Source organism: Salarias fasciatus, chromosome 7 (genome assembly GCF_902148845.1).
Source record: "Salarias fasciatus chromosome 7, fSalaFa1.1, whole genome shotgun sequence".
Taxonomy (NCBI): domain Eukaryota; kingdom Metazoa; phylum Chordata; class Actinopteri; order Blenniiformes; family Blenniidae; genus Salarias; species Salarias fasciatus.
In genome coordinates, this window is record NC_043751.1 from 21,616,921 (window position 1) to 21,641,845 (window position 24,925).

The window sequence follows — 24,925 nt, forward strand, 5'->3', positions numbered from 1 at the left end:
CAGCACCACCCCTCTCTGCTGCCTGGAATGGTCCGGCCCTGATTTGCATAAGTTGTCTGCGGGTAGCTGCATGACCAGCAGGGGAAGGAGTGCATGTGGACTATACACACAGGACAGAGGAGCTGCGTGTGGACTGTACTGAGAGCCTGGAGTCTTGCACTGAAACACACACAGTTATGTACTGTGCTCATCCTGTCTCTGGCACAGGCAACAACTCATTGATGTACTGCTACAACATGAAACCAGTAAGTGCACTCTCTTTAATGTGTATGTCTGCCGGGTTTCCTTCAGATGTCATGACACTGTCAGGGTGTGTAGAGGTGATGCTCTGAGACTGTCTTCTTGTTGATGTTGTGCTTGTTTGTTTGTTTGTATTCGTGAGGTTGAACATTGTGACTCTGATGGATGTGAATTTTCTAAATTATCATCAGTGGGAAATCTGTTTAAATGTACAACTTGTATAAAAGTTGCAGTTATTTGGAAAGACATTTGAGTTTGATGTTTCCCAACCTGCACATCTAAGAAAAATTCAAGTTGTATTTCTTTGGGTGTGTGTGTTTGAGAGAGAAACAGGGAGGCTGATGATTGTGACTTGAAGGTGTGAGAACAGTGACAAACAGTGAAGTTTACTGAACTTCTACAGTTGTAAGTATGTAGTATCCAAGAAAGAATAGTCTTTTGCACAGCATAAGGTTGAATTCTTGCTGGTCAGCTAAATGCAGATTTATGTTTATTTTTTTTTTCCTCAAGAGGTTTTCAGTTCACATGATAATTCGATTTCTGTCTCATAAAATCACACAAAATTAAACAAGCAGCCATGCACAACACCCCTGATAATAGCTTTATTCTGTTATGTTTCATCTCACTGGGTTTGGGCTTTAAAAAAAAAAAGAAAAAAAAAGAGTCAGTCCTGTTAAAATGCAGCCAGTGAGACTCACGCTTCCTGTTTGCTGAGTACCATGTAGTCAAGCCTAGCAGCAGAAAACATCTTGACATGAAGCAGATTGCTGCTATTTCTATTTGATTTAACCCTGCTATGTTGGAGCAGTCCCTCCACCACTGCAGCCATTATCAAAGGCAGCTTTGATCTCTGTGAGACTAACCATATCCAGACATCGTGGATCACAGAGGCAGAAAATTGGTTGCATGTGGCTGGAGTTGGCCATGGCGGAGCACAGCATAGGTCTTGAATAGCAAGTTGATATTTAACTCATCCAGCATCACAAGGCTGTGCAAGAATTAATATGACGAAAATGAATATGCGGCCCTGTTTGTACAACTTTGTGACAGTTTTCAGATTTAATGAAATTCCACATTATTTTTTTTTTTTAGGATCGAAATCAAGTCAAAATCCAGATTTTTGACTTTCATGCTCTTCTGTCTTGCCAATTTGGAAAATGTCCCTCGTCATTTGTGGTTCCATGATTGATGGCCCCTAAATCAATGCTATGCTAAAAGAGGATGCCATGGTGACGGCCCCTCTCCAGTGGGGGCCAGAGAGGGCGTGCTGGGGCGGGGGTGTGACCATTATTAACGGGTCGCCTGCTATGCTGATGGTAAGGAGGACAATTGGCTTTATCCTCTGCCATATGCTGCCCATGGCGGCTCAGACGGGCCCGGTGTCGACAGGGGCTCCTCTGTTTGGCCTAGCCCACAATCACCATGGGACTCATGCCAACCAGGGTCACGGCTCTGTGTGTGTGTGTGTGCGTGTGTGTGCACAAGCATACTCAAGAGAGTCTTTAATAGCCTGCTTTACAGAACTTGTCGTCCGGGTAACTGACACCCCATTGATGCTGCGCAGGGAGGTTTATTTTCATTTCCTGGGGCACATCAAAGCAGTGGAGAGAGGTGCAGGTGCAGCCCAGACCTCTTGGTGTGTGTGCGCGCGAGCATGTGTCGGTGTGTTTTCTGCATATGTGCAGCACCATACTTTACATTAAAAGAAAAAAAAAAAACCTGCATAAGATGAAGGCATGTTGAGCTGAATTCTTAGATTTGCTTGAGATGGGCAGTATTTCGCTTTCCACTGCAGGAGGATTATTAGGGGGGGAATTCAGTTTTCTGTTTGGTTTCCTTTTGAGGACAAAACATGAGAAGGCTTGAAATTCAATTTTATTTGGGAGGGAATTGTGTCCCAGTCTTCTGAAGCCCGCCGAACCTGATCATGATTAGGGCAGGGATTTCTCATGGTGAATGGTTCCTAAATCCGGATGAGGAGGTGCATGGATCTGCAGCTTATGGATTATCGCAATAGCTCTAAGTGTGCATCAGCTCTCTGCTTTGTTTTCATAATACTGTTGCTTCGGCTCGCTCCGACTGTATTCAAATGTTTGTCCCGGTTAGATCTATTTGGCTGATTTACAAATGCACATTTATTTAGTTGAATATATATTTAAAGATTTCTTTTTCTTTCCTATTCTCTCAATAATCTTTTTAGGTTTATGGGCAGTCTCCCAGCAACGACAACGTCAACCAGAATTCATCTTTACATCCATCAACCAAGGGCCCCAACAATGTGTTCGCCAGCACATTCTTTGGTGAGCTCATGCACAATTCAATTACATGTGTTCAGCATCACAGTGGTTTCCTTTGGTCGATGTTTACTCAATGATCAGGCCGCCTCTCATGATAAATAATAAGAATAGAGTCCGAGTGAAATCAGACGGGTTTATCACATGGAAATGAAACAGTCAAATGTTCTGATCTTGCACTTCATAGATTCCACCTATAAAGTTGTGTGATTTACAGTTCTCTATAGTCATTATACAAGCACAAATAAAATATAGAACATTTATAACTACTGTGCTGTGAACAAATAGCACTAATCTATATTATTACTGGTCCATTTGATTAGATTTAAGAAGTTGTTCAAAGCAATGAAGGTTAAAGTTTTGCTTGACTACGGCACATTACTTAAGGTTAAGCTCTATGTGTTTGCAAATTTCATTAGAAAGCAAAGCAGTTGTTGAGAAAATTCATAAAATCCTCTAAATCTAGGCTTTATGTTTGAAGAAAATGCAATGTTTACATGAGACCAAGTAAGATTGGAGGAGCCACAGGAAACAATGAGAACAACACACCAGCAGTGAGGTTAAACTGACTTTTATTCTGAAGGTCTTCACAAGATCTTTACAAGCAGCCAACAGTGTTCATGCATTTCACGTCATAGACTATATGCTCCATGAGTTTTCTCCTTTAAAAACATCTGAAAACACCTTCAATCAAACGTGCACCCGCTGTGCTTCGTACATCCACTTTTACTGATGTTATCTTTTTGGATTTGATTTTATCTTTTATTTTATTCTCTGATCTTATCTATTAGAATAATTAGATGTGCTTCAACCAGCATATGCTTCAGTAATCCTTCAGTGTTTTTAATTTATTCATAGCACTTTGTGAATATGTCTGTGAGAAGTAAGATTTGTTTAGGTGAAAAACCCAAACTGGGGACTTTTTTTTTAACTTCTGATAAATGCCACCTAATGTACAATAATGGTGAAGCTATTTCAGGTGATAACCTTTTAATTCAATCATTTTCATTGTCTTCGGCGGAGCCTGCCGTTGAGCTCCGTGGCTGTTTGAGATGCCGTCCCGGTGCAGGCGATAACAAATCGTTACTCTTTTTAGAGGGGATGAGCAATTCACCTGACATCTGGAGCGCCGTAAACGGGCTGAACCAGCAGGGCTATGAAGGTGCGCTGGGAGCAGCCACGACCCACCAAGCGCAGGCGGGGAGCTACAGCAACCTGCAGCCGACGCACAGTCACCTGGTGAGACTCACCTGCGGGAAGCTGGACGCTCGCGGCAGAGCCCGTCGGAGAGTTTTAACCCTGCGTTTGCGCTCTTATTCAGGACTACTCCCCGCATTCGGTGATGGCTGCTGATATGAACAGGGGTCTCCCGCCCATGTCCACGTTTCATCGCAACAGCGCAGCGCCGCGCACGCCATCGATCACCAACACAGAGAACTCCACAGGTGAGGAGGGGGGGTGAAGATAAGGGAGTTGGAATTCTGCTGCTTGTGCTTCTTTCATCTCACGTAAACTGTTTTCTCTCCAGTCGCAGGCAGTCAGGGAAATATGTCAGGAGGGTCGCAGACAGGTGATACCCTGGGCAAAGCTCTGGCCTCCGTAAGTATGCACCGCCGCAATCCTATTAGAGCAGCTCATCTCTGTCCTATTATGTTCAAACAGTCAGGTCAGAGCATAAAACCAAGACCTGAGAGCCCCAGTGGTATAATGTGAAACTTCCTCGACAGCAGGTCAGCGAATATTAAAGCAGGACCACTCTGGTGCTGCAGGACTTTTTTTTTTTTTTTTTTATTGGCTCCAGAATTGTAAAATAGCCAGAATTGACGAGTTTAGTTCAGGTTACGAGCCTGCTCCAAAGGTGGTGGCAGCAGCTGTAAAATCCTGCACAGAAATGACAAGGGGTGCTTTTAAAATGATCCATGCTCTGATCCTAGTCCTCCCCCCTCCTTCTCTCTCTCTCTCTCTTTCTCTCTTGCTCTCTCTCTCTGCTGTTAGATTTACTCCCCCGACCACACCAGCAGCAGCTTCCCCTCCAGCTCTTCCACGCCGGCCCGGTCTCCGTCTCCGCTGCCGAACGCCGCGGAACCCGCAGGTAAGCTGGAGTCGCAGCGCACGGCTCTCTCCCTGCACAGGTGAAACGCAAGCCGCACATTTTAACCCCCGCTTGTTGTCTTGTGGTTGTTTCCTTCCTTCCAGGCACTAATATGTGGCCCCGCAGTTCAGTTCAGGCGCCAGTGTCGCCACATTACGAATCGTCACTCATATCAATGGTAATGGCAGAGCCTCATGTCACCTCCATCAAGATAGATTGACCGGTCATATTGATTGAATAAAACACACAGAAGGACTGCATCAAATTGAATGATACTGCAAAATATGAAAAGTTGTTACAATTAGGCAAAACTTGAAAAGTATGGTTAGGAAAAGTTTCCATCTGTGAACATACCTGCAACATGTCAATTGTTTACTGATGAGGAAAAACTGAGTAAAGAAGGTAGAAACAGGCCGTACTTTATATATGGCCTGAATGATTTCATTCATTCAGAACATTTGATCAGTGAAAAACAACCAACCCTCCAACCGACTAGCAAATAACCAAGTGAGAAACTCACCAGCTGATCAACCAACCAAACCAGCCAAACCAAACCAAACCAAACTAACAAATGAACAGTGTACCAGCCGAACGACTGACTGACTGACCTGCTGAGTGTGTGAGCAAACAACCGTCTGACCGGTGAGGCAACTAACCTACCAACGTATCAACTGGATGTTTTTTTTTTTTTTTTAGGCTGACATCTTTTTTTAAGGAAGCAGAATCATTTGAGCAGTGCTGTCACATTTCCAGTCTTTGCTAAGATAATTTAATCAGTAGATTCATATCTGATGTGCACACATCAAGATAATTGTAGTTTTAATCTAATTTGGAATAATTTCAGTTGATGGAAAAGAAAAAGTGAATTATTAATCAGTATTCAAATATGTGAACCACATTGGTCTCCTCTTGCTTCCAGTCTCAGGTTGAAGACCGTCTGGACCGCCTGGACGACGTGATCCACGTCCTGAGGAACCACGCGGTGGGCCCGACGGCCGGCCTGCCCGGTGACGTGCACGGCCTGCTGAACCAGAGCCACCAGAGCCACCCGGGCTCCGCCGGCACCGCCCTGCCACTCACCTGTCACACTCCAGCCATGGTTAACAACCATTTCTTTTGAAGTATATAAGGGACGTGGAAGGGTGTGCATGGAAATTCCATGTTGCGTGTGTGTGTGTGTGTGTGTGTGTGTGTGTGTGTGTGTGTGTGTGTGTGTGTGTGTGTGTGTGTGTGCGTGTGTGTGTCTCCTGGAATTCAGTTTCAGGAATTTTCCGCCCGCTGTCTGCATGTTTTCCTCACGTTGTCCTTGAAATGGTAAACTGAGCACAATAGCCGGGCGCCGCGGAGCGTCGGCCGGGCGCAGAGTGTACAGTATGTGCGGATTGTAATTCCGCTGCGGGTCTGATGGGGGACGGCCGGGTCACGCACTCCCATTCCGGCGCGTTTCTCCCTCCAGCAGACCAGGGGATTTCAGCCCAGCTGGAGAGAAAATGTATGCAGTGGAAAAGGGTTTTTTTTTTTTTTAATTCTAATCCTTTAGGGGGAGGAGGGGTATTAAAGTCTCTCACTTTTATTTTTTTTTTTTCCCCCCCAAACGATGTGTCAGTCTGAAGTGAATCATTCCTGAAGAGAATTAGGGGTGTGTTCCGGGGCTATACAGTAGTTTTAAGAGACGGATTAAGATTGTCTGAGATTAAATAAATTCTGTAGAGCGAGAGCTCCACTCAAGAGTGGATGAGAGGGCAGATGTTTGTGCCGCTGTCTGGATGGAGGATGTGTGTTCTGTATGTGGAGCGACTGGCTCGGGAAGATTTATGGAGCCACTCAGTTGTTCAAAGTCGACATTTGAAGGGATTCCCATCTGCTGAATACCCAAGCACGAATTCATGGGCGCATCGGTGTTCTCCTTATCTGATCGTCTTCTGTGTTTGTCATAAAGGTTGAGACTGTCGGTTTGAACAACAACAACCACTCAGCCTTCCAGAGCCGCACGCAAAATGGCCACCCGTACCCGGCCAGACAGCGAGCCACGCTGCAGCCCGTGCAAGCAGGAGGCCGAGGCGAGTGATCGGTCTCGTTCCGTCGCCTCACGTCTCTTAAGTCAACATTTAGCCTATAAGTAGTCTGCTATTGTTCTATATATGTCCGTTGTATGGTCACAGGCTGTTTGGGAGTTCAGAGCAATCTGGAGCTGAAGATGGAAAGCGCGGAGAGAGATGATCTGATCCACACCAATCACGGCCACAGCTCGGACAGCCAGAGGTCAGATGAAGAGAGCGAACTCAAAACACCGGAAGAAAACAGCGCGAGAAACAGGTATAGAACAATGTTTTCTCTTGCATACATGTAATAGATGGATCTGTGGAAATGCAGATGAAATCCACTTAAAAACACCAAAATACACTTTATACAAATGTATACACAGATTAAAGAAGATAATACAGAATTTAATTAGCTAGATAAATATTAAGTATATTAAACTACTAAAATGTGATCTTAATATCCACTTCTTTATCAATATATACAGATTAAACTAACTAGCAATGGCGTGTTTCACACTATCTAAGGGCAACAGAAACGTGTGATCAACAGTCTTCAACAGCCACCAAAAAGTACAAAGGAAATTCAGCACTTTTTTTTTTAAACTTCATGACCTTTTGTTTTATCGTGCAGATATCTATATTGAAGCGTTACACTCAAACGCGGGAGAAAGAACCTTCTTGCTGTTCGGTTTCACTAATTTAAAACACTGTCAGCCCCCCTGCGGTGACCGACAGCTGGGCCGAGACCAGCCTATTTAGCTCAGCCCTCGTATTTCTTCCCCGTGTTGCTTTAAGTCGCAATCAATTCAAGCAAGAAAATAAAGGATAAGAACAGCTGCCAGGAGGTACAGTGCGGAGTGAAATAATCGACCACAGAGCAGCGCATGTTTGGAATAAACACCTTTAAAACACAAGTCAGATTAAAGCCTGTGTGATGGGCCTTCCAACGACACTGCACAAATGTCAAGTGTAACTTTTTTTTTCTTTTCTATCTTGATAAATTTCATTGAGGCAAGAAATGATGTCATGTTTGAAACGGTTAATATCATTACATTAAATGAATTGGTAATTACAGCAGTACAACTTCTATCTTCTCTTGGTTATCGTTTGGTTTAATCGCCTCCCTGTTTCAAGTTCATTTGATCCATAAAGTGATGGAGACAGATGGTTTCTTTGTGAGTCCGCGTGTCACGGACTGAAACTACACTACACGTACTGAAAATCTTGCGGCCTGAGAGTGCAAATCTGCGTGTGCCTCCGAAGGTCACTTCAGGCCAAACCGAACATGACATCAGCTCTGATGTCTGAGTGCATGTTTTCTATTTACTGAGATCTGTAATCTGGTTGACTGATATCACTTCTGACATTTGCGGATGACCTCCAGCATCAGTTTTCTGCATTAAGAAAAATGAAGTCAAATGGATATGTTTGGGGGGCGGAAAAAAAAGGAAATTGTCAAAATACAAATATTGGCTATTGCCTGCTGATGTATATCTAAAAATCTATGGTCTACTGATAAGTGAATTTTATATTTATGAAGAAGCATTGGCTCAAATCAACTTTTTCTGGGAATAGTTTTCATAAAACAAAAGTCGTCCCATCGTTCAAGACCAAGCAGTTTACACACATTATATGATTATTCCTATCTATTGCCTTTGTTTGCTGAAAACCGTTTCTCTGTATTGCAAACTGAAAGTAGCTAAAGTGTGTCTTGTCGGACCTCCTAAACACACACTTTTTTGATCTGATTTTGGATATTTTTCCATCACCGTGGATTAAGTTTTTTTTTAAATTATCATCAAGCATACAGTCTGCACGACATAATTCTGAGAGGCACAGGTGGAGGATTCCTGCTTATGCAAAGGATACAATGGAAAAGTTAGTATAATTTATTTCAAGCTTTATTTTAGATTTATTACAATCAAACTGAAATATTTGAATTCTTTTTTTGTTATTTAGAATTTTAGCTTACAAATTAATGAATAAAGTATCAAAATCATCTAATATTTGATAAGATCAGGTGTTTTTCCCTATTTTTGTTTGCTTTGGAGCATAAAATTTGGACTATCAATATTAAAAAAAAATTAATACATTGCAATTAATTTGTTAAAATTATATAAATAGCCAAATAACATTTAATTTTCCAATAATTATTATTATTATTTTTTTGAATGCGTCTGTATTCATCCTCAGGAAAAGCTTTATACTTTATGTAAATGAAATAAATGAAGGATCTGGACGGACGGAGTAGCGTGATGTTGGATCAGAGGCCAGCAGAGGGCAGAGAAATCCACCGTATTCGCTTCACTTCACTTCACTGTATCAGCACAGGGTTAAATGTCAGTTTGAGACGCACCAGTCCGGAGTTTTGACTGACGCTCGAGTGACGTGTGTGGAGATGTTCACAGCACTGGTTTTCTTCCCTTTGATGCCGTTTAGTATCCACGAGGATGAAGATCTGAGCCCGGAGCAGAAGGCGGAGCGCGAGCGTGAGAGGAGGATGGCTAACAACGCCCGGGAGCGCCTGCGCGTGCGAGACATCAACGAGGCCTTCAAGGAGCTGGGCCACATGTGTCAGCTGCACCTGAAGAGCGAGAAGCCGCAGACCAAACTGCTGGTCCTCCATCAGGCCGTGGCCGTGATCCTCAGCCTGGAGCAGCAAGTCAGAGGTGGGTGCGTCCGGGTTCATGTCGGACAAAGCCACACCCAGTAAACTCTATAAAATCACAGAATGTAGAGGTTGTTATCTGTAACCCCCGAGTCCCTCAGGTCTCATATCTGTGTGACGGTTGAATCCCGCAGAGCGGAACCTGAACCCGAAGGCAGCGTGTCTGCGGAGGAGAGAGGAGGAGAAGGCGTCCGCCGTCATGACGGACCCGCAGTCCATGCATCTGGCTTTCCATCCCGGCCTGACAGACCCAGCCAACCCCATGGGCCACCTCTGAGCGCCCGACACCGACTCTATCCAGTCCGCCATCAAACTGTATGAGCTGAGTTCCTCATATCAGTGATAAACACTCATTGTTCAAACAAATGCATGCGTTGCAAGATGATTTCTTTCAGTAAACACAAGAAAAAAAAAAACTATTTTAGTACTTTTAGATATATTAAACAGCGTAACAGTTTCCTGTGCCACTGTGTCTTTGATGTCCAGATGTTACACGGAGAGTGTCCCAGGAACATCCAGCTGTTTCCGATGTGCAGCGTTTCTTCTGAACTGGGGTCGGAGCAGAGAGGCCGCGCTCCCCGATCAGAAAATGTGATGCAGTCGAACAATCATCTCCTCACTTCTCAAATGGACTTTTTAACTTTGTGCCTGAACTTTATCTTTTAGGAGACGAACGCATTGTAAACTGCAGATGTTTTGTACATATTTTGTATATTTATTGATCTTTCTGTTCGATTATAAATGAATGGATGAAATCCAGATTTCACAAGGTGTCATCTGCAGTTTGACTACGGCCCAGCCAGACGTGTTTCCCACCGACTTCCACTGAAAGCTACGATTTTCCCCGTTCTCCACCGAGCTCAGAGGACCCACATTCCCACATTTGAGTGTGTTCAGACGACAGATTTCACTTGTCCTGTATGTATGTGTGTGTGTGTATGAATATTTCAGGGATTTGACCATTCTGTGAATGAACAGATCTCCCAGAATGTTCTTCAACGTTTTGACTGTATCATCTATTAGTACATATTTGTGTTCTTGCACTCAACAGGATTACACTTACTGAAACACTGGTCAACAAATTCATTTTTCCTGTTGAGATGTAGTCAACCCAGCTCTGAATGTTTGAGTTTTTAATAGAACTTTTGTTTTCTAAGTTATGTAACTTATCTTTTATACAAATATTGTGAATTTATTAATGTCTTTATTTGCTTCTCTGGCTACTTTTACACAGAAGAACCCTTTTTTTGTGCAGTCTTCTAGACATAGACTCATTTCATGCTCCGAGCAAGACGGTGTTACAGAATAAATGTCTTTTTTTGCTTCACACTGCTGAACAGATAACTACACACAAATTAACCTGAAATAATGCTATTATAACTTGTACAGTATGTGTACAGTTTGAAGTAGCCTACAGGCATGTGTCAAAACAATACTGTAGCAATAAATGTCTCTTTTTCCAAATAGTCTGCCTGAATGTCTTGTAAATTAGAAAAATGTGTCTGCAGTACCCATAATATTACAGAGTAAGTCATCATATAACAGCTGTAAATGTCCAGACCTGTTCAGAGACAGTCACGAGTGCTCAGTAAAGTATATTTTCAAAATTAATGAATGAAAAATGAGTATTTTCAGAACCGAATATAATAAAGAAAAAAAGAAAAAGAGATCCATTACAACAACTCGACAATCAGTTGATTTTTAATGCTGACATTAGATTTGGTTTTCTAAGTTTAAACATAAGCACCCAGTGGACTGCAATGTTAATAGCAGGAAATAACAGCAGGAAATTTAGCTTTTCATGTCTATTAATCAGTTGTATAAACCAGTTCAGCACCACAGCAAAAGATATCCTCAGAAATATGTGGTGATCAAAAACCTCTTTGATGAACAAAGCATAACTGAACAATACAACCTTCTCAACACAGTAGACCCCATGCACTGGATTGCTTAATAAGAGGCTGGTGTGTGTGTGTGTGTGTGTGTATGTGTGTGTGTGTGTGCGTGCATGTGTGTGTTCCTGGTGTCATTTTTCTACAGTGGTAAGGACCTAAGCATGTTCACTAGCTAAAACTGAAAAGACCTTATAAAAAAATAAGGAGTACTGGTATGTTATGTTCTTTCCCAACCACAGCCACATCGTCCAAATAATTAAAATAGTTAAAAAAAAAAAAAAATCTCTGTTTATCCACTGCCTGGGAAACAGAGGACGGCGCTTCTTCTGCACTCTGACCCACGGACAAGTTTTGGGACTCTGCCTTATTGGTCCAACATTTCACTGTTTCACAGAGTGTTACCTTCAAGCAGATTGCCTTCCAGTGGCGCCGACAGCAACCGGGGGAGCCTGTCCACCAGTGCATTATGGATCTCCGGTGCTTGGCCAGCCACTGCACATTTGTTCACCTAAAAGACAAGTTTATTTGTGATCATTTAGCCGTGCACACCGCTGATCCCAGGGTATGTCTAAAGCTTGGGCAGTGAAAACGGCTTTCCGGCTTCAGTACGCTGATCAGTTAGCATTGAGGCTAGTTGCTAAGGACCTGGCTCCCACTGGCACAGACCGGTCCGCCCAGCCACAGGACAGAGATGACAGCTCTGTGGCAAACTAAATCACTTTGCTAAAGATTGCCCCTCATCGCCCACTTCCACGACAGCCCAGTACCGCTACCCTATCACTCATTCCTCTGTGGGCTCCAGCAATAACCCCTTCACCCGTTGCATGTCGGAGCTGGATGGCGGAGCTGGATGGTGTGTTGCCACTATACTGGACACAGCTGCGTTCAGGTGATTCTACAGTCTGGCAGCTCTTTCCCAGTCAAACAGGAGCAGATGAGCTGTATGGTTATGGACACACTATAATCATAATGATAGGCACTTTTCTGTACATTACAACTCAAGGGTCCTCCCAGCCTTCATGTTCTTACCTGCTCGGTGCCCTGGGATTCTCCACTATGGACAAATTGGGTTCCACCCATCTGACAGTGACCACGCTGTGGCAGAAACATTGGCTGCAACTTGTCCACACAGGGAGGGAGAACATTGTGGCAGACCTCCTTTCCAGAGAGAAACCAAGAAACCTCAGCCAGGACTCCTCAAAGCCAGAACTGAGCCTCCTGCAGCACACGTCCGGCTTCAGACGACATGAGCCCACATTCAGGTGTGGTGAACTCCACGTCACCCCACAGCATCAGGGCTTCCTCGTGGTCGCCTATCCACTCCAAACAGCCAGAGGTGCTGTCTGTCACCACTGCAGTGGTCGTCAGCTTCCTCTCCTCCCTGTCTGCCTGCTGATGTGTACCTGATGCCATCACCGCTGATAACGGACCCCAGTTCATCTCAGCTGACTTTAGAGCTTTTCCATAGGGAAAGGGGGACAAAGCACATTAGAACTGTGCTACACTACCCACAGCCACAGAGCGTGGAGGAATTAAATCAGATCCTTAAGAACAAGAACACATGACAGATGGCCTCATTTTCAGTGTCACTGCAGAGCACCTTACTGCACTACAGAGCTACACCTCATACATCTTACAGTTCACCGGCCTCTCTGCACAAGCTGCAACATCTCTTGGACCGTCTACGCCCCCCACTGAGAGACAAATCAGCAGCCACACCCTCCCCAGATGAGTGGGACAACACAGCATGAAACAGGGGCTTGATATTACCGTAAGCACCGCATGAAACAAGAACTACTCACTGTTTCAGACTGGGTCCGAGCAAGGCATAGCCTGTCGCTGGCAGAATAACCCTCATGTCAACAAGTTGCTGGCTGAATTGGTTGTAAACACAGTTTGACCAAAGAATGTGAACCAACCCAGTTTAGTTGATAGATTACTGAACTTCACCTGTAGACTGATGAAAACCAATGATAGAAGAAAAGTGAAATAAAATTGTGAAGGTCTCATGGTTATATTTCTCCACCTAGTGGTGCTTTTGTGTCTCTGCAGTTGTTTTATATTGGGCGAGGCAAAATTAAAAGAAATATTTTTCTATGAATTATTGTCATTTTTAACCCCTCACTCATCCAAATCCCAACACACTCTTTTTCATAAACTACATTATCTACTTTTTTTTTATTATCTAGCTGTATAGGGTGTATAGGCATTAGCATACACATGATAAAGTCCTAGTTTGGGAAGTTTCTTTTGTTCTATTTTTTAATGAATTTCCAATAAACAAAAAACCCTTGACATTGTTGTAGGAAAGGAGCTTTTACATGACATTTTCGACACGTGAGCTATTATTTATAGAGAGAAAGGCAGAAACAGGAGTGTTTCCTCCGCCTCGTTGGATAGACGTGTGGTGGAGGTGGGCAGAGTGTGTGGGAGCGTCCTTTGAGTGTGTGTGTGTGTGTGTGTGTGTGTGTGTGTGTGTGTGTGTGTGTGTGTGTGTGTGTGTGTGTGTGTGTGTGTGTGTGTGTGTTCGAGCGCGTCCGGGCGGAGGCAGCAGGACACTCTGACCGGACACCACACACACACACACACACACATACACACGCGCTCACACACCGCGACGCACCGCGCCGTCCGGACGCACCGCCGGTAAGTTTTTCTCGCCCGTTTCTTTATGAGCGACGTTTTAATCAGCGATCAGCGAAACAATCACCTGATCGATCCGGACGCGGATCAGCAACACGCGGACTTTACATCAGTCTCTCATCTCAAAAGTCTCTCTTTAGGCGACAGACGCTGTTCTGTCGCGTCTTAACGAGCCTGTCTGTCTCCGTCCTCCACGCTGCGATGTTTGAGCAGAAAGCGGGAATAAAAAAGCAGCTCAAACGTAGATTTTCAACAAATGCCGCCTGCCAGCGCAACTTATCGGTATTCATACGTTTACAGAGATACGCTCAGAAGTTTTAAAGTTTCAATACAGCAAAAAAGTTTATGAGAAAATTCTCTTCCTACATGGTGCTGTGTGTTTTTTAACCTATAGCATTGTAATAAGTTTGAATGGCTTGATAAATGCACTCTTACACTGTTAATAAATAAGTTTGTAATAAAATGTTTTGTTGAGCTGTGGATTTTCCACAATCTAAACTCCTTATTGGTGACTTTTTTTTTAAAAAACTTGTGCTTGAATTTAAGTTTTGCAGTGACTTTTAGTTTTAATGCGTTGACTATATCATAAACATCTGATTATAGCAGAAAAAGTTTTATTTTTTTTTTATTCTGAGAAAAAGTAGCAGATGAAAGAATGTTTAAACTATCAGTCATGTCAGAGTGTGCATCTTAAGTACCTTCTGAACCGAAATGAATGTAACTACAGAAATACAACTGAAAAGTAAAAAAAAAACCCCAAAAAAAACAAGGTACAACCAAAAAATCCATCATGTATAATAATTTCTGACTTTAAGGACTTATCAGATGCTTTTAATTAAAACCCATCTTGAGGACAGTTTTGATTTAGTTTAGCAAATGGATTCTAACAACCATCATCAAAAATATATCCTATAATGTAAAGAAGATCAGGAGGTTCAGACAGAGGATCATGTCATGAAACACGCCGGGTTCAAGTTTTGAGAGTGAGACTCATTGTTTCACATTTTGAACACCCTGATGGATTCTGTCCGACCTAGCAACTTGAAATGTTTCTATTACCAAAAACAGCTTCATTAAGCATTCTTCACATTTACATAATATTAGCAAAGCCACTGGGACTTTTTTATGGGGGAAAAGAACCAATGTAAAAAGTGTCGCCAGTTATTTCATTGTATTTATACATTTGCTGCGGTCTGTAGTGTTATCATTATTTGGAGTGACTGCACTCAGGATAAGGCTCTTCAGATGAAGCATATTGACTTAAACAGAGCTCCTCTTGTGTTTGTGCGTCTGACAGTCATCCATTTGTTGCCAGACGTTTCCATCAAATGTTATACCATGAGGAGGGTGACGACACCTCGGTGACTTTGGCCAGTTGCAGTCGTCATGCAGTCGGCTGGGCTCCGGCTGCACAATAGCACGCTGTCATTAGCACACTGAAGGAGCTGTTTTCATTGCGCAGCAATATCAGGCTCTCGTCTGTGTCCGTTTACCCTCGCCTTACGCGGGCCGGGCGGGTGCAGCTACGTGCCGCCGAGGCTCCGGCCCTCCCGGCTCCCGTGTTTTGTAAACAGCTCGTTCAGCTCGAAGCGACCTGAAGCGTCGGTTCTCGTGTCACTCTCCCATGCAGGCCGTGGCTCGCTCTGTGTCGTCTCCAACAAACCTGTCTGTGTTTTCAGCAGAGTCAGGATGGACTCACACGGGATGAGCAGCTCCCCGGACGTCAGGGCGCAGCGGGGCTACGTCATGCAGCCGGGTCCCAGAGGCGGCAGCCAGGACAACCTGTTTGGAGTGAGGGTGCAGGTTCAAGGGATCAAAGGTCAACCCTTTGTGGTTCTGAACAGCAGCGGCCAAGAGAGCCACAGGGACATTTCTGTCATCACCCACCAGGCGGGGTACAACCCGGGTGTGGTGAGGAGGTCAGTGGATGACAGATGCTCCTCGCTGGACACACGGAGGACCGTCAACTCCTCCGTGTTTCATTATCAGAAGCACCCAGAGATCCTGAGGCCTTATGACCCCGAGAGCAACAACCTGAATCTGGTTGTCCAAACCGCTGGACAGCAGCGCAGTGGGCCTCCACCCGGGACGAATGTGATCAAACCCCGGATCCCTCTGCCTGCCGAGGGCCCAGGAGGAGATCCACACGAGGTGACCCAAAGCAAGGTTCCCAACTCAGGTGCACAAATCCCCACAAAGTCCCCAAACCTGGTGGACACCGACTCCATCGTGTCTGTGGGACGACTGATCAGCCAGTTCAACAACAGCCAGCGGAGGGGACGAGGCCCCAGACACAGACTGGACTCTCAGGCCTGCCACCGGTCGCGCAGCGTGGACAGCGGTCGAGTCTCGGACTCGTCCTCGTCTTCCTCCGCATCGAGCAGGGCCTCGTCTCTGAGGGGAGTCAGAGGAGAGACCCCCGACGGGATTTACCCTCCAGGTTCAGCCAGAGCTCGACTCCTCAGCGATAACACTTTGGTACACAAGAGGGAGGAAAACAAGCCGACGACACTTTATAAAGACCATCATGACAAAGAAGCAGCACTTCATCATGCATCTAAGCAGCCTCTCTCAGCAGGAAAACCTTCCATCTCCGTGTTATCTATCGACCAAACTGATGAATCCGATGACAGAGACATTCTGGTAAGGAGCTTAGTTTCGAGGCAGACTCTTCATTGAAAAGACTGTATTCATTTGTTATATGTTCCCTAATCAGGTCACTCCTGATCTTCTGAAAGGACAGCAAGAGCTTTCAGCGGATCCACCCCAAGAAGCAACTCAACAGATTCTGTTTACATACCTGAAGGACGGGTGAGTGTCTTACCCTAAAAATCCAAACAGCTTCCATGTGCTAGAAATTAAATGAACCTACAGCAAGATGAGCTTAGTGACACCTTCACCAGTCTATGCACCTTTGTACCAAGTTGCGGTTGCAGGAAGTCAGATGTCATCCCCACCAGATCATCACAGTGGAAAAAGTTACAAAATAGGTCTTTACGCATGCATGCCCCTTCGAAACTCGCAAAATTACAGGTTTGTTTTATGTATATACAAACAAACATGAAATAACGTCAGGCTTAGTTTGTCTGGATTATTCTTTGATATTCAAACAACATTTAATTAGCGTGTTGTAACTGTGATCTGGTAGGACGCGGTCCTCCGGGCTGTATTTTGTTTTATCGGTGAGACTGATGCTGGTTTCCTGTGTTTGAATAGATTACTGGAACCATAAACGTGAAAGTCTGTAGTTTGTCAGACATCTACGATCTTAGAATCGTTGGTTCACGTTTAATGTTGTAATGCAGCAAATAGTGACATTATGTCGAGTCTCGTCTGGAAAAGCTGTGACAGGTTTACACTCACCTGCAGTTAGTAAGTCAATGAGGCTGGTGTTCAACTACACGTGTCTGGTGCTGTAGGTCGACGCTGTTAAAGAAGCTTTTGGTGAACTAATTTGTCATAAAATATGACAGGTAAGTGGCCTAGAAGGAGAGATAAGCTATTATAAGGGGAAGCTATTCATATGTTTTATTTTATGGTTTTTGAAATCATTTTCTTGTAACCCTAGTTTCCTATCAGTTATCTCTTCACTCTTTTTTCAGCTGATATGTAACTCAGTCGAGGGTGTTTGAGGGTTGCTGCTCCAGCTGTGTGTGCTCAAACACGCGGTAGTCAGGAATGCAGAGCACGAACTTGTTTTCACAGATAAAATAAGATCTAGCAGTGCCTGTCTCCTGCCCTTTTGAAAAAATGTGCTGTATTATCTGCAAAACCACTAAACACCCAGACAGATCAAAAAAAAAAAAAAAAAGTTACACATTTTCCTTTCAGTGAACCAAAACTGCACAGCCTCGCGCTGTTCGGAGACTCTCCACTGCCTCATGTCTCTTAACCTGCAGCTGATTTCGTTTCCACTCTCCACAGTTTTCAGTTATTGTTTTCTGTGCCGAACAAGTGTTTTTGTGGCTCCTCAGGACGACCGATGACGACTCCACCACCCAAAGAAAAGTCAACCTGCTGCTCGGACGGATCGAGAAGCTCAAGTGGAAGACAGCTGAGAATGTGGAGGAGGAGGAGAAAGTGAGAGCCGGCACGAGATGTTTGTCAGACTTCAGCAGTGATTCAGTGCCGTCGCCCTAAAACTCCCGATTACACTCTGTTGCTTTCTGTGCGTCTTGGTCTGCTTGTTGTTTTACAGGAGATGAAGCTCCTGGAACAGAACCAGGCCACGCTGGAGAAAGAGTTATCTGAACTAAAGGAGAAACTGGAAACTAAGATGAAGGTGTATTTTAATCGTATCCAGCACATTTACCTTCGAGTGACTTGTTTTCTGCTCCTGTGACTCATGACGTTTCCTTCTGTTGTTCTTGTGTTTCTTGCACAGAATGAAATGACTCTAGCCAAAGCCTGTGAGAAGGCGAGGACGGAGAAGAAGAAACTCCAGGAAGAACTTTCCAAAAGTCAGGAAGAGCTCTGCAAACTCAGGGAGAAACTGGCTGTAATTGAGGCAGAACTCCAGTCTACAAAACAGCAGTAAGGACGAGTATTTAAACGCAAATACAAATGAATTCAAATGCAGAATGTGAACCAAATGATTTGAAATAGGAAACTGATTGGAAGTTATTTTTCAATGCGGATTTCATAATTGTGGCGGTTTGAGTTGTTAACATAGAAGTAGAAGGTAATGAAAAAGAAAGCAGATGTGAAACAGGGAGCTGAACAACTGGACTCAGTGTGGTTAAATATGCAGCTTTTCATCTCTGTTCAGCTTTATAGACAGATGACCGGTTTGGCACAGATGGTGTTTATGGCTGTGGTTCACAGTCTCCTGCTTCATATTTTATCTGTAAGGTGTTTATTTATCTGCTTAACAAGAGTTGGAAGTGAAGATTGATGCTGTTGAGCGAACTTGTTTTTAGCTGAAGTAAAACAAACGTGTTCTTCTCGTTAAATGAATTGTAAAATCTTCTCATCAGATTCTTGGGTATCTAGTGCCTCAGATCAAGTCACATGTTTCCCTTCAGCAGAGACAGAGAGACAGCTCCGAAATGCAGAACTAAACAGATTACCCTTGAACTTTAACTCAATACTGTGTTCCACTTTCTTTCACCGCACCTCTGCTCAGACTCTCTGGCCGTTCGAGTGAACTGTGACGTGTGATCGGATGGAGGTCGTTTGACTGGAAACACATGAATTCCTATTTAGTTTAACTGTGTAGATTGTCCAGTTTTATCCGCCTCCATCAAACATCATTTATCCAGCTTCTGAGGGGCGGCATTTCCCCGGGATGTGTTTTGGAGCTCAAATGTGTTTTTCCTGCATATTTTTTTGAAATGTTATTTTGTCAGGCTGACTCAGATGAAGGCCGAGAAAGAAAGATCAAAGGCGGAGATGAAAGATCTCCAGCATCAGCTCTCCGAGATGCATGATGAGTTGGACCATGCCCAGAGGGCAGAGGCGATAAATGCGCAGAAAGAGATCCTCCTGCAGGTAAATTACTCTTCCAGAGCAAAACACACGTTGGAAATCATCCACAGCTCCAAGGGTGGGGTTTTTTTTTTTTTTTTTTTTTTTCCTCTCACTGTCTGTCAGGATCTGGCACAGCTCCGCCTGGACTTCCAGGAGATGCTGCAGGTGAAGGAGGAGCAGGAGGAAGTGCTGCGCCACAGGGAGCGGGAGCTGGGCGCCCTGAAGGGGGCCCTTAAAGAGGAGGTGGAGACTCACGATAAATACTTGGCTGCTCTGAAGGACGAGTTTGAAGAGGAGCTGGAGAAGCTGCTCAGGGATCTGGATCAGGTCAAAGAGGTAACGGGGAGAAAAGGGAATCTGTTGGTTTCAGAAATCTTGCAAAGAGGATTATTGCTGAGTTGACATTTTGACATTTTCACTCTGTGTCTCAGAGTAATGCTCAGCTGGGTCAGGCCAAGGTGGAGGCAGAGGAGAAGAGCGGAGCCACTAAGATGCAGCTGAAGGAGCTGAGCCAAGAGAGAGATCAACTGAGAGGGAAAGTTCAGGAGCTGAACAACAAGGTGGATCAGCTGAATCAGACCATTCAGGACTGCAGGACGACCGAGCGGCTGATGGAGCAGAGAGCGAAGCAGCTGGAGGTGGGAAGGAGGTGGAGGAGGTGGAGGAGCGCTGAGATCCAACATCCGCCTTTCACCTTTTTATGTTTTGATATGCCCCTGTACTGTCCATCATTCGCTTCTATTTTATCTATTCAGCATCAGTTACAGCCAAGTCAAGGCGTTCTATTAACAGGATGACGACAGAAAGGAACTGGACAGAAAACGAGAGTCAGCAGAAAACTGAAAGTAGTGAAGAAAGATAGAAGCCAGCAACTGTTAGGAGGCACAGAGAGAACACAGGGGAAAGAGAAAAAGCAGAATATCTTTCACGTTATCCCACCAGAACACTCAGAGCTGCCTCAGTAGAGGTTCTGATAGTTTCTAAAACTTTTTTTTGCTTTCTGTCTTTGTCACGACTTTTTCTCTGATACCAAACGCTGACTGGCAGAGCAGAAATGCCTCTACCTCCGAGTCTGGATCGTCCAAAGGAGGTTTTCTCAGTACCGTTGTGTTTATGCTCTGTAAAGCTGCCATGAGAATTGGATTGCATTATAGAGTTGGCAGTGGAGCACAGTATTTAAATATTATACTGTCAACAAGCACTATGTCTGATATACTGTGGAGCAATTAGGAATCCTTGTTCCAAAATGATGGAAAAAGAAGAATTTGAACCGGCTGACATGAAAAGATCAGTGCTTTGTTCTCAAAGTTTTCTTTTCCCTTCAGAAAGAAATCATGTTAAAGAGTTGATAGTGTTTTAGGAGCCACAGGTGCTCACACTAAATACACTGAGTTCGCTTTGCTCTGTGTGATTTTTCCAGACCGTTAGTTGGTCTTTCCTCGAATGTTTTGCCAGGTACTGAGCGTTCTGTTTTGTCTTCTGCTTCCTCAGAGGGAAAAGCAGCAGGTGGAGGAGACGCTGAACGACGTGAGGAGGAATGAGGAGGAGATGTGTCAGTCTAATCAGTCACTGCTCACTCGCTTGGAGGACGTGCAGGTAGTGAGCAAGAACGCTTGGGAAAAAAATAAAGAAAATTACAGCTGAACGGCAAAACATGTCGCTTTTGTATCTGACAGGGGAAGCTCACCAAACTCAACCACGAGCACAGGGAGCTGAAAGAGAAGCTCAAGGATGAGAGGAAGCAAATTGAGGAGCTGTGGAAGGCGAAGACCGACCTGGAGGATGAGCGGCGGCTGCAGGACCGGGCCGTGGAGCAGCTGCAGAGGAAGGTCAGATCAAGTCGTGGATTTTACTTCAGCATTCTACAAAAATCCAGCATTTCTTTGTAACCAAATGCGACCTTAAAGGTTGTTTTGTTAACCTCGAAGCTGCGCTGCATCAGCAGGAACAGCTCATATTTCTTGTGCTTGCACATCGTCTTTCATGCAGCCTCTTATCTGGAGCTGTTGTTTATGTGCAGATGAACAGCATCATGGAGGAGTGCGAGGCGTCTACAGATGTGCTTCAGAACCAGGTCGACGAGGCCAAAGAGAGGAGTCAGAGGGAGTTGGCCGAGCTGCGCAGGCAGCTGCAGGAAAAGGGAGCCGAGCTGGAGAAATCCAGACAGGCTGCCAAAAAGCTTCAGGAAGAGGTGTGGCGCTCATTGTCTCCCCGGTCCATCGGCATGAACGTCCAGAGGACTGACTCACTCATAATAATAGTAATAAAATGAAAAAAAAAAAACAGATCCTTTTGATTCTGGTTTAATAATTAATGTATGTTGAGAAACGAGCCTCTTCTTGACAGACGTTTTCGCTTTACGCTGCCGGTCGTGTTTGTTCTGTGCCGGGTTCTGCATCCAGCTGCTTCCTCTGGAGGAGGATTTGCAGCGGAGTCGCAGGGAGCAGCAGGAGGCCCAGCAGAGGGGCCGGCAGCTGGAGCAGAGGGTGGGGGAGCTGCAGGACAGGAACGCCGCCGCCGTGGAGGACCGAGAGCGGCAGGTCAAACTCATGGAGGTAAAACGTCAGAGTCTCTCTGAGATCTCTGGACAGACGGTTATGAAAAGAAATAATATTGAAAACATGACCAAACTCTTCCATCTGAACTTTGAAAGGTTAAATCTGCCGACCTTCGTTTGTTTCACTGTCGTCACGCGTGTTGAAGCCCACATTCACACTTTGATCACGTTCTGCGGTGTTTATCTGAGCGGACGCATGTGATCACGTTCTCACCTGTTTCTGTGAGAGAACTGGAGGCAGCATCTCACAGCTCAGCACTGTTTGGCTTTACTGATGACAAAACATTACCCAGCCACACTTGCATGTTCACTGTTGACACTGCGTATCAGCCGAGGAAGCCTGTGTTTACTGTAAAAAGTTATCAGACCTGTCTGGGTGTTTCCAGAAAACTCAGCTCACCCCCACTCCGGTTTCCTTCGGTCCAACACGGCCGTGGACAATCGAATTAAAATCTTTGTTTTTTCAGTGGTTATTTTCGTATGACTGCATTTTCCCCCTCAAGCATCGACTTTCCGTAATCCCACTCAGTTTTTCTGCTCACATACTCAAGAGTCTTGGTTGAAATTCCAATGTGAATCCTTCAAAATGAACTCAGTTTGGGTTGGCACGCTTCTTTTGTCTTCTTCTTGTCCTCTCAGGGGCGGATCAGTCAGCTGGAAGAAGACCTGAACGATGAGCGCAGCAGCGCCGACCGGCTGATGGAGCGGTTAGATAAAACCAAAGAGCAGGCAGGTTCACTCCCTCTTTGTTTCTGATGCGTTTTCTTGGATTAAACTCTCAGCTGCAGAGTAACAACCTGTCAGTGCCGGAGTCTTCCACTACATGTGTTTTATCAGAAACAGATGTAGGGCTGAGGACCTGGATTTCCCCTGTTTCGTCAGTGAAAGCGGCTGATCGGTACTTCTAACCCGGCTTCAAATTGAGTTTTATGGATTATTATTTTTATGACTCAACCCCTCTGACTCGACATGAACCTCTTAATCTACGGTGTGTCACCTCTTCAGTGTGCTGCTAAAGTAGGCCACCGTTCATTTAGAGGAAAACACTGCGGACTAATTGACACATAAAGCTGTTTTGGTCGCAGTGCAAAGACGAGAAACAGCTAACTATTGTGAGCGGCTATTCACGCTCCCTTCACAGGGCCTCTGGATGTTATTAGTGAGGAGAGCTTTTAGATCGGACGTGGACACACAGACCAGACAGCATTTCCTCTGCTCTTATGAGTTGAGCTATAAGCTTTTCATTCAGTCTGTTGTGCAGCCATGTTTTCAGTCAGTATGGGAATCATCCTATGCCGCCGCCAGCTGAAACGCTAACCTAGCTCTTCCTGGTTGATTGTGTGTGTGTGTGACAGCTGGATCAGATGAGGAGCGAGCTGATGCAGGAGAGAGCGGTCAGGCAGGACCTCGAGTGTGACAAGACCAGCCTGGAGAGACAGGTAACGACTCCCCGGCGTCCGCCCTGCCGCGCCTGGCACCAAACTCAATCAGAACTTTACCGGAGGCCAACTTTCACATGGTTAAAGAAATTTCAGAGATATGGTTTGAAGTGACTGTAAAAATATTGCAGGGACGAGTTTTTCTGAATGAATTCCATGTTATCCACAAGTATATTTTTCTCTGCCATCGTGTGTCGGTGTGAGGGACCTGGGTTCAGGTCCTGCTTGCTGTTAGAAGGGTATTCATGCACTCTGGTCATGCGGCTCATCTTCACGTTCCACTGCATATGTTGACAGAGGGAGTGTGTCAAATTTTGACGCTTGACAAACAGGATTGTTTCTATAAGCAAATCTATGAGGGGCTGTAAAATAAACATCTTCTTAAAGTTTATATTGTACTATTTTAAAGGCTGGCGTTTTTCAGGATGAAGAATCTAAAAGCAATTGCTTGCTTCTTACATGTGCGTTCCGGACGCTGGCCAGACGGAGGCCTGGAGCATGAGGAAATTATGATTACAGTACAAGACAGTCACGACTCGGTTGTTGTTTTTAATGAGCAATCCTTGGAAAATGAGTGAAGTCGGGGTTAAACAGACTGGGTCAGACAGACAGTGTCAGCTGCTTATTTTTAAAAATCAACCTGAATCCCTTATTTGTCTCTTATCTGTCAGAATAAAGATCTCCGGAGCAGAGTGACTCATCTGGAGGCATCCCAGAAGACGAACCAGGACTCGCTGGTCTCCAAACTCAACAGTCGCATCCAGGAACTGGAAGAGAGGCTCCAAGCAGAAGAGAAGTGAGTCAAACCTTTAAATATATATCCCGGGTCTGCACCGCACAGTCTAAGATGTCTGTGAATCTCTCCTGCTGCTTTCCGCTCGCAGGGACAACAACAGCCTGCAACAGGTGAACCGCAAGCTGGAGCGCAAGGTGAAGGAGATGAAGATGCAGTCGGACGAGGAACACGTCAACCTGCGGAGCCAGACGGAGCAGGTAGGAGACGATCAGGGAGACGGCGTGTCCACCGAAGAGCCCGGAGCAGCGGACCCGAGCCGTGATTCACCGTCTCTCCTCTGCGAACCCCGCAGCTGACTCAGAGGCTGAAGACGGCGAAGAGGCAGATGGACGAGGCGGAGGAGGAGATCGAGCGTCTGGAGCACGCCAAGAAGAAGCTGCAGAGGGAAGTGGACGAGCAGATCGAGGCCAACGAGCAGCTCCACGGCCAACTGAGCGCGCTTCGGAACGAGATGAGGTGACCGCCGGCTCTTTGTCCCCCCTCCCTTCCCAGCCGTGCCGCTTTCCTAAACTCCAGTAACTCGCCTCTTTTGCTTCAACAGGCGTAGGAAGAAATCGCCTCCTCTCATTAAGGTTGTGGAGAACGACACCAACGACTTGGACGACTTTGGCTCTGACTGATCAACCAAACTGTGATTTTCAAAAAAAAAAAAAAAACTGGAAGAACATTTCTGGACTCGGTTGAGAAATTTTGGACTCATCATGAACATTTAACTCCATAATTCACTCAATAACTCAGGTGTGACTTCCACTTTGAATGAAGTGGCACTTTGCCAAGGCTGACCTCTTGT

The 24,925-nt window shown here is 45.0% G+C and overlaps 2 protein-coding genes across 5 annotated transcripts; both read left to right on the forward strand.

The window, feature by feature from the left end:
- The first annotated feature begins 32 nt into the window (after positions 1 to 32).
- On the forward strand, positions 33 to 19,090 carry LOC115391217 (transcription factor 12-like). 2 transcript variants are annotated; one of them, XR_003931751.1, is made up of 14 exons: positions 33 to 245; positions 2,441 to 2,540; positions 3,631 to 3,773; positions 3,856 to 3,979; positions 4,063 to 4,133; positions 4,530 to 4,621; positions 4,726 to 4,804; positions 5,546 to 5,725; positions 6,566 to 6,686; positions 6,789 to 6,942; positions 9,108 to 9,337; positions 9,471 to 9,651; positions 9,823 to 10,370; positions 19,080 to 19,090. XR_003931751.1 is itself a non-coding variant. In XM_030095311.1 (13 exons), exons 1-12 carry the CDS (start codon positions 177 to 179, stop codon positions 9,611 to 9,613), a joined length of 1,506 nt encoding a protein of 501 aa, XP_029951171.1. In that variant the 5' UTR covers positions 35 to 176; the 3' UTR covers positions 9,614 to 9,651; positions 9,823 to 10,800. The 2 variants fall into 2 exon arrangements, 1 of the variants encoding a protein (XP_029951171.1); XM_030095311.1 differs by lacking the exon at positions 19,080 to 19,090 and having other exon boundaries at positions 35 to 245; positions 4,530 to 4,626; positions 4,731 to 4,804; positions 9,823 to 10,800.
- Positions 13,752 to 24,868, forward strand: LOC115391215 (cingulin-like protein 1). Of its 3 annotated transcripts, none has more exons than XM_030095306.1 (19): positions 13,752 to 13,877; positions 15,554 to 16,517; positions 16,591 to 16,685; positions 17,849 to 17,954; positions 18,073 to 18,156; positions 18,259 to 18,407; positions 19,223 to 19,364; positions 19,467 to 19,679; positions 19,775 to 19,981; positions 20,835 to 20,939; positions 21,020 to 21,172; positions 21,364 to 21,534; positions 21,746 to 21,898; positions 22,540 to 22,629; positions 23,256 to 23,339; positions 24,011 to 24,135; positions 24,224 to 24,332; positions 24,428 to 24,591; positions 24,677 to 24,868. In XM_030095306.1, exons 2-19 carry the CDS (start codon positions 15,564 to 15,566, stop codon positions 24,753 to 24,755), a joined length of 3,183 nt encoding a protein of 1,060 aa, XP_029951166.1. In that variant the 5' UTR covers positions 13,752 to 13,877; positions 15,554 to 15,563; the 3' UTR covers positions 24,756 to 24,868. The 3 variants fall into 3 exon arrangements, with proteins under 3 accessions (XP_029951166.1, XP_029951168.1, XP_029951167.1); XM_030095308.1 differs by having other exon boundaries at positions 16,618 to 16,685; XM_030095307.1 differs by having other exon boundaries at positions 13,790 to 13,877; positions 15,557 to 16,517.
- Positions 24,869 to 24,925: the final 57 nt, after the last annotated feature.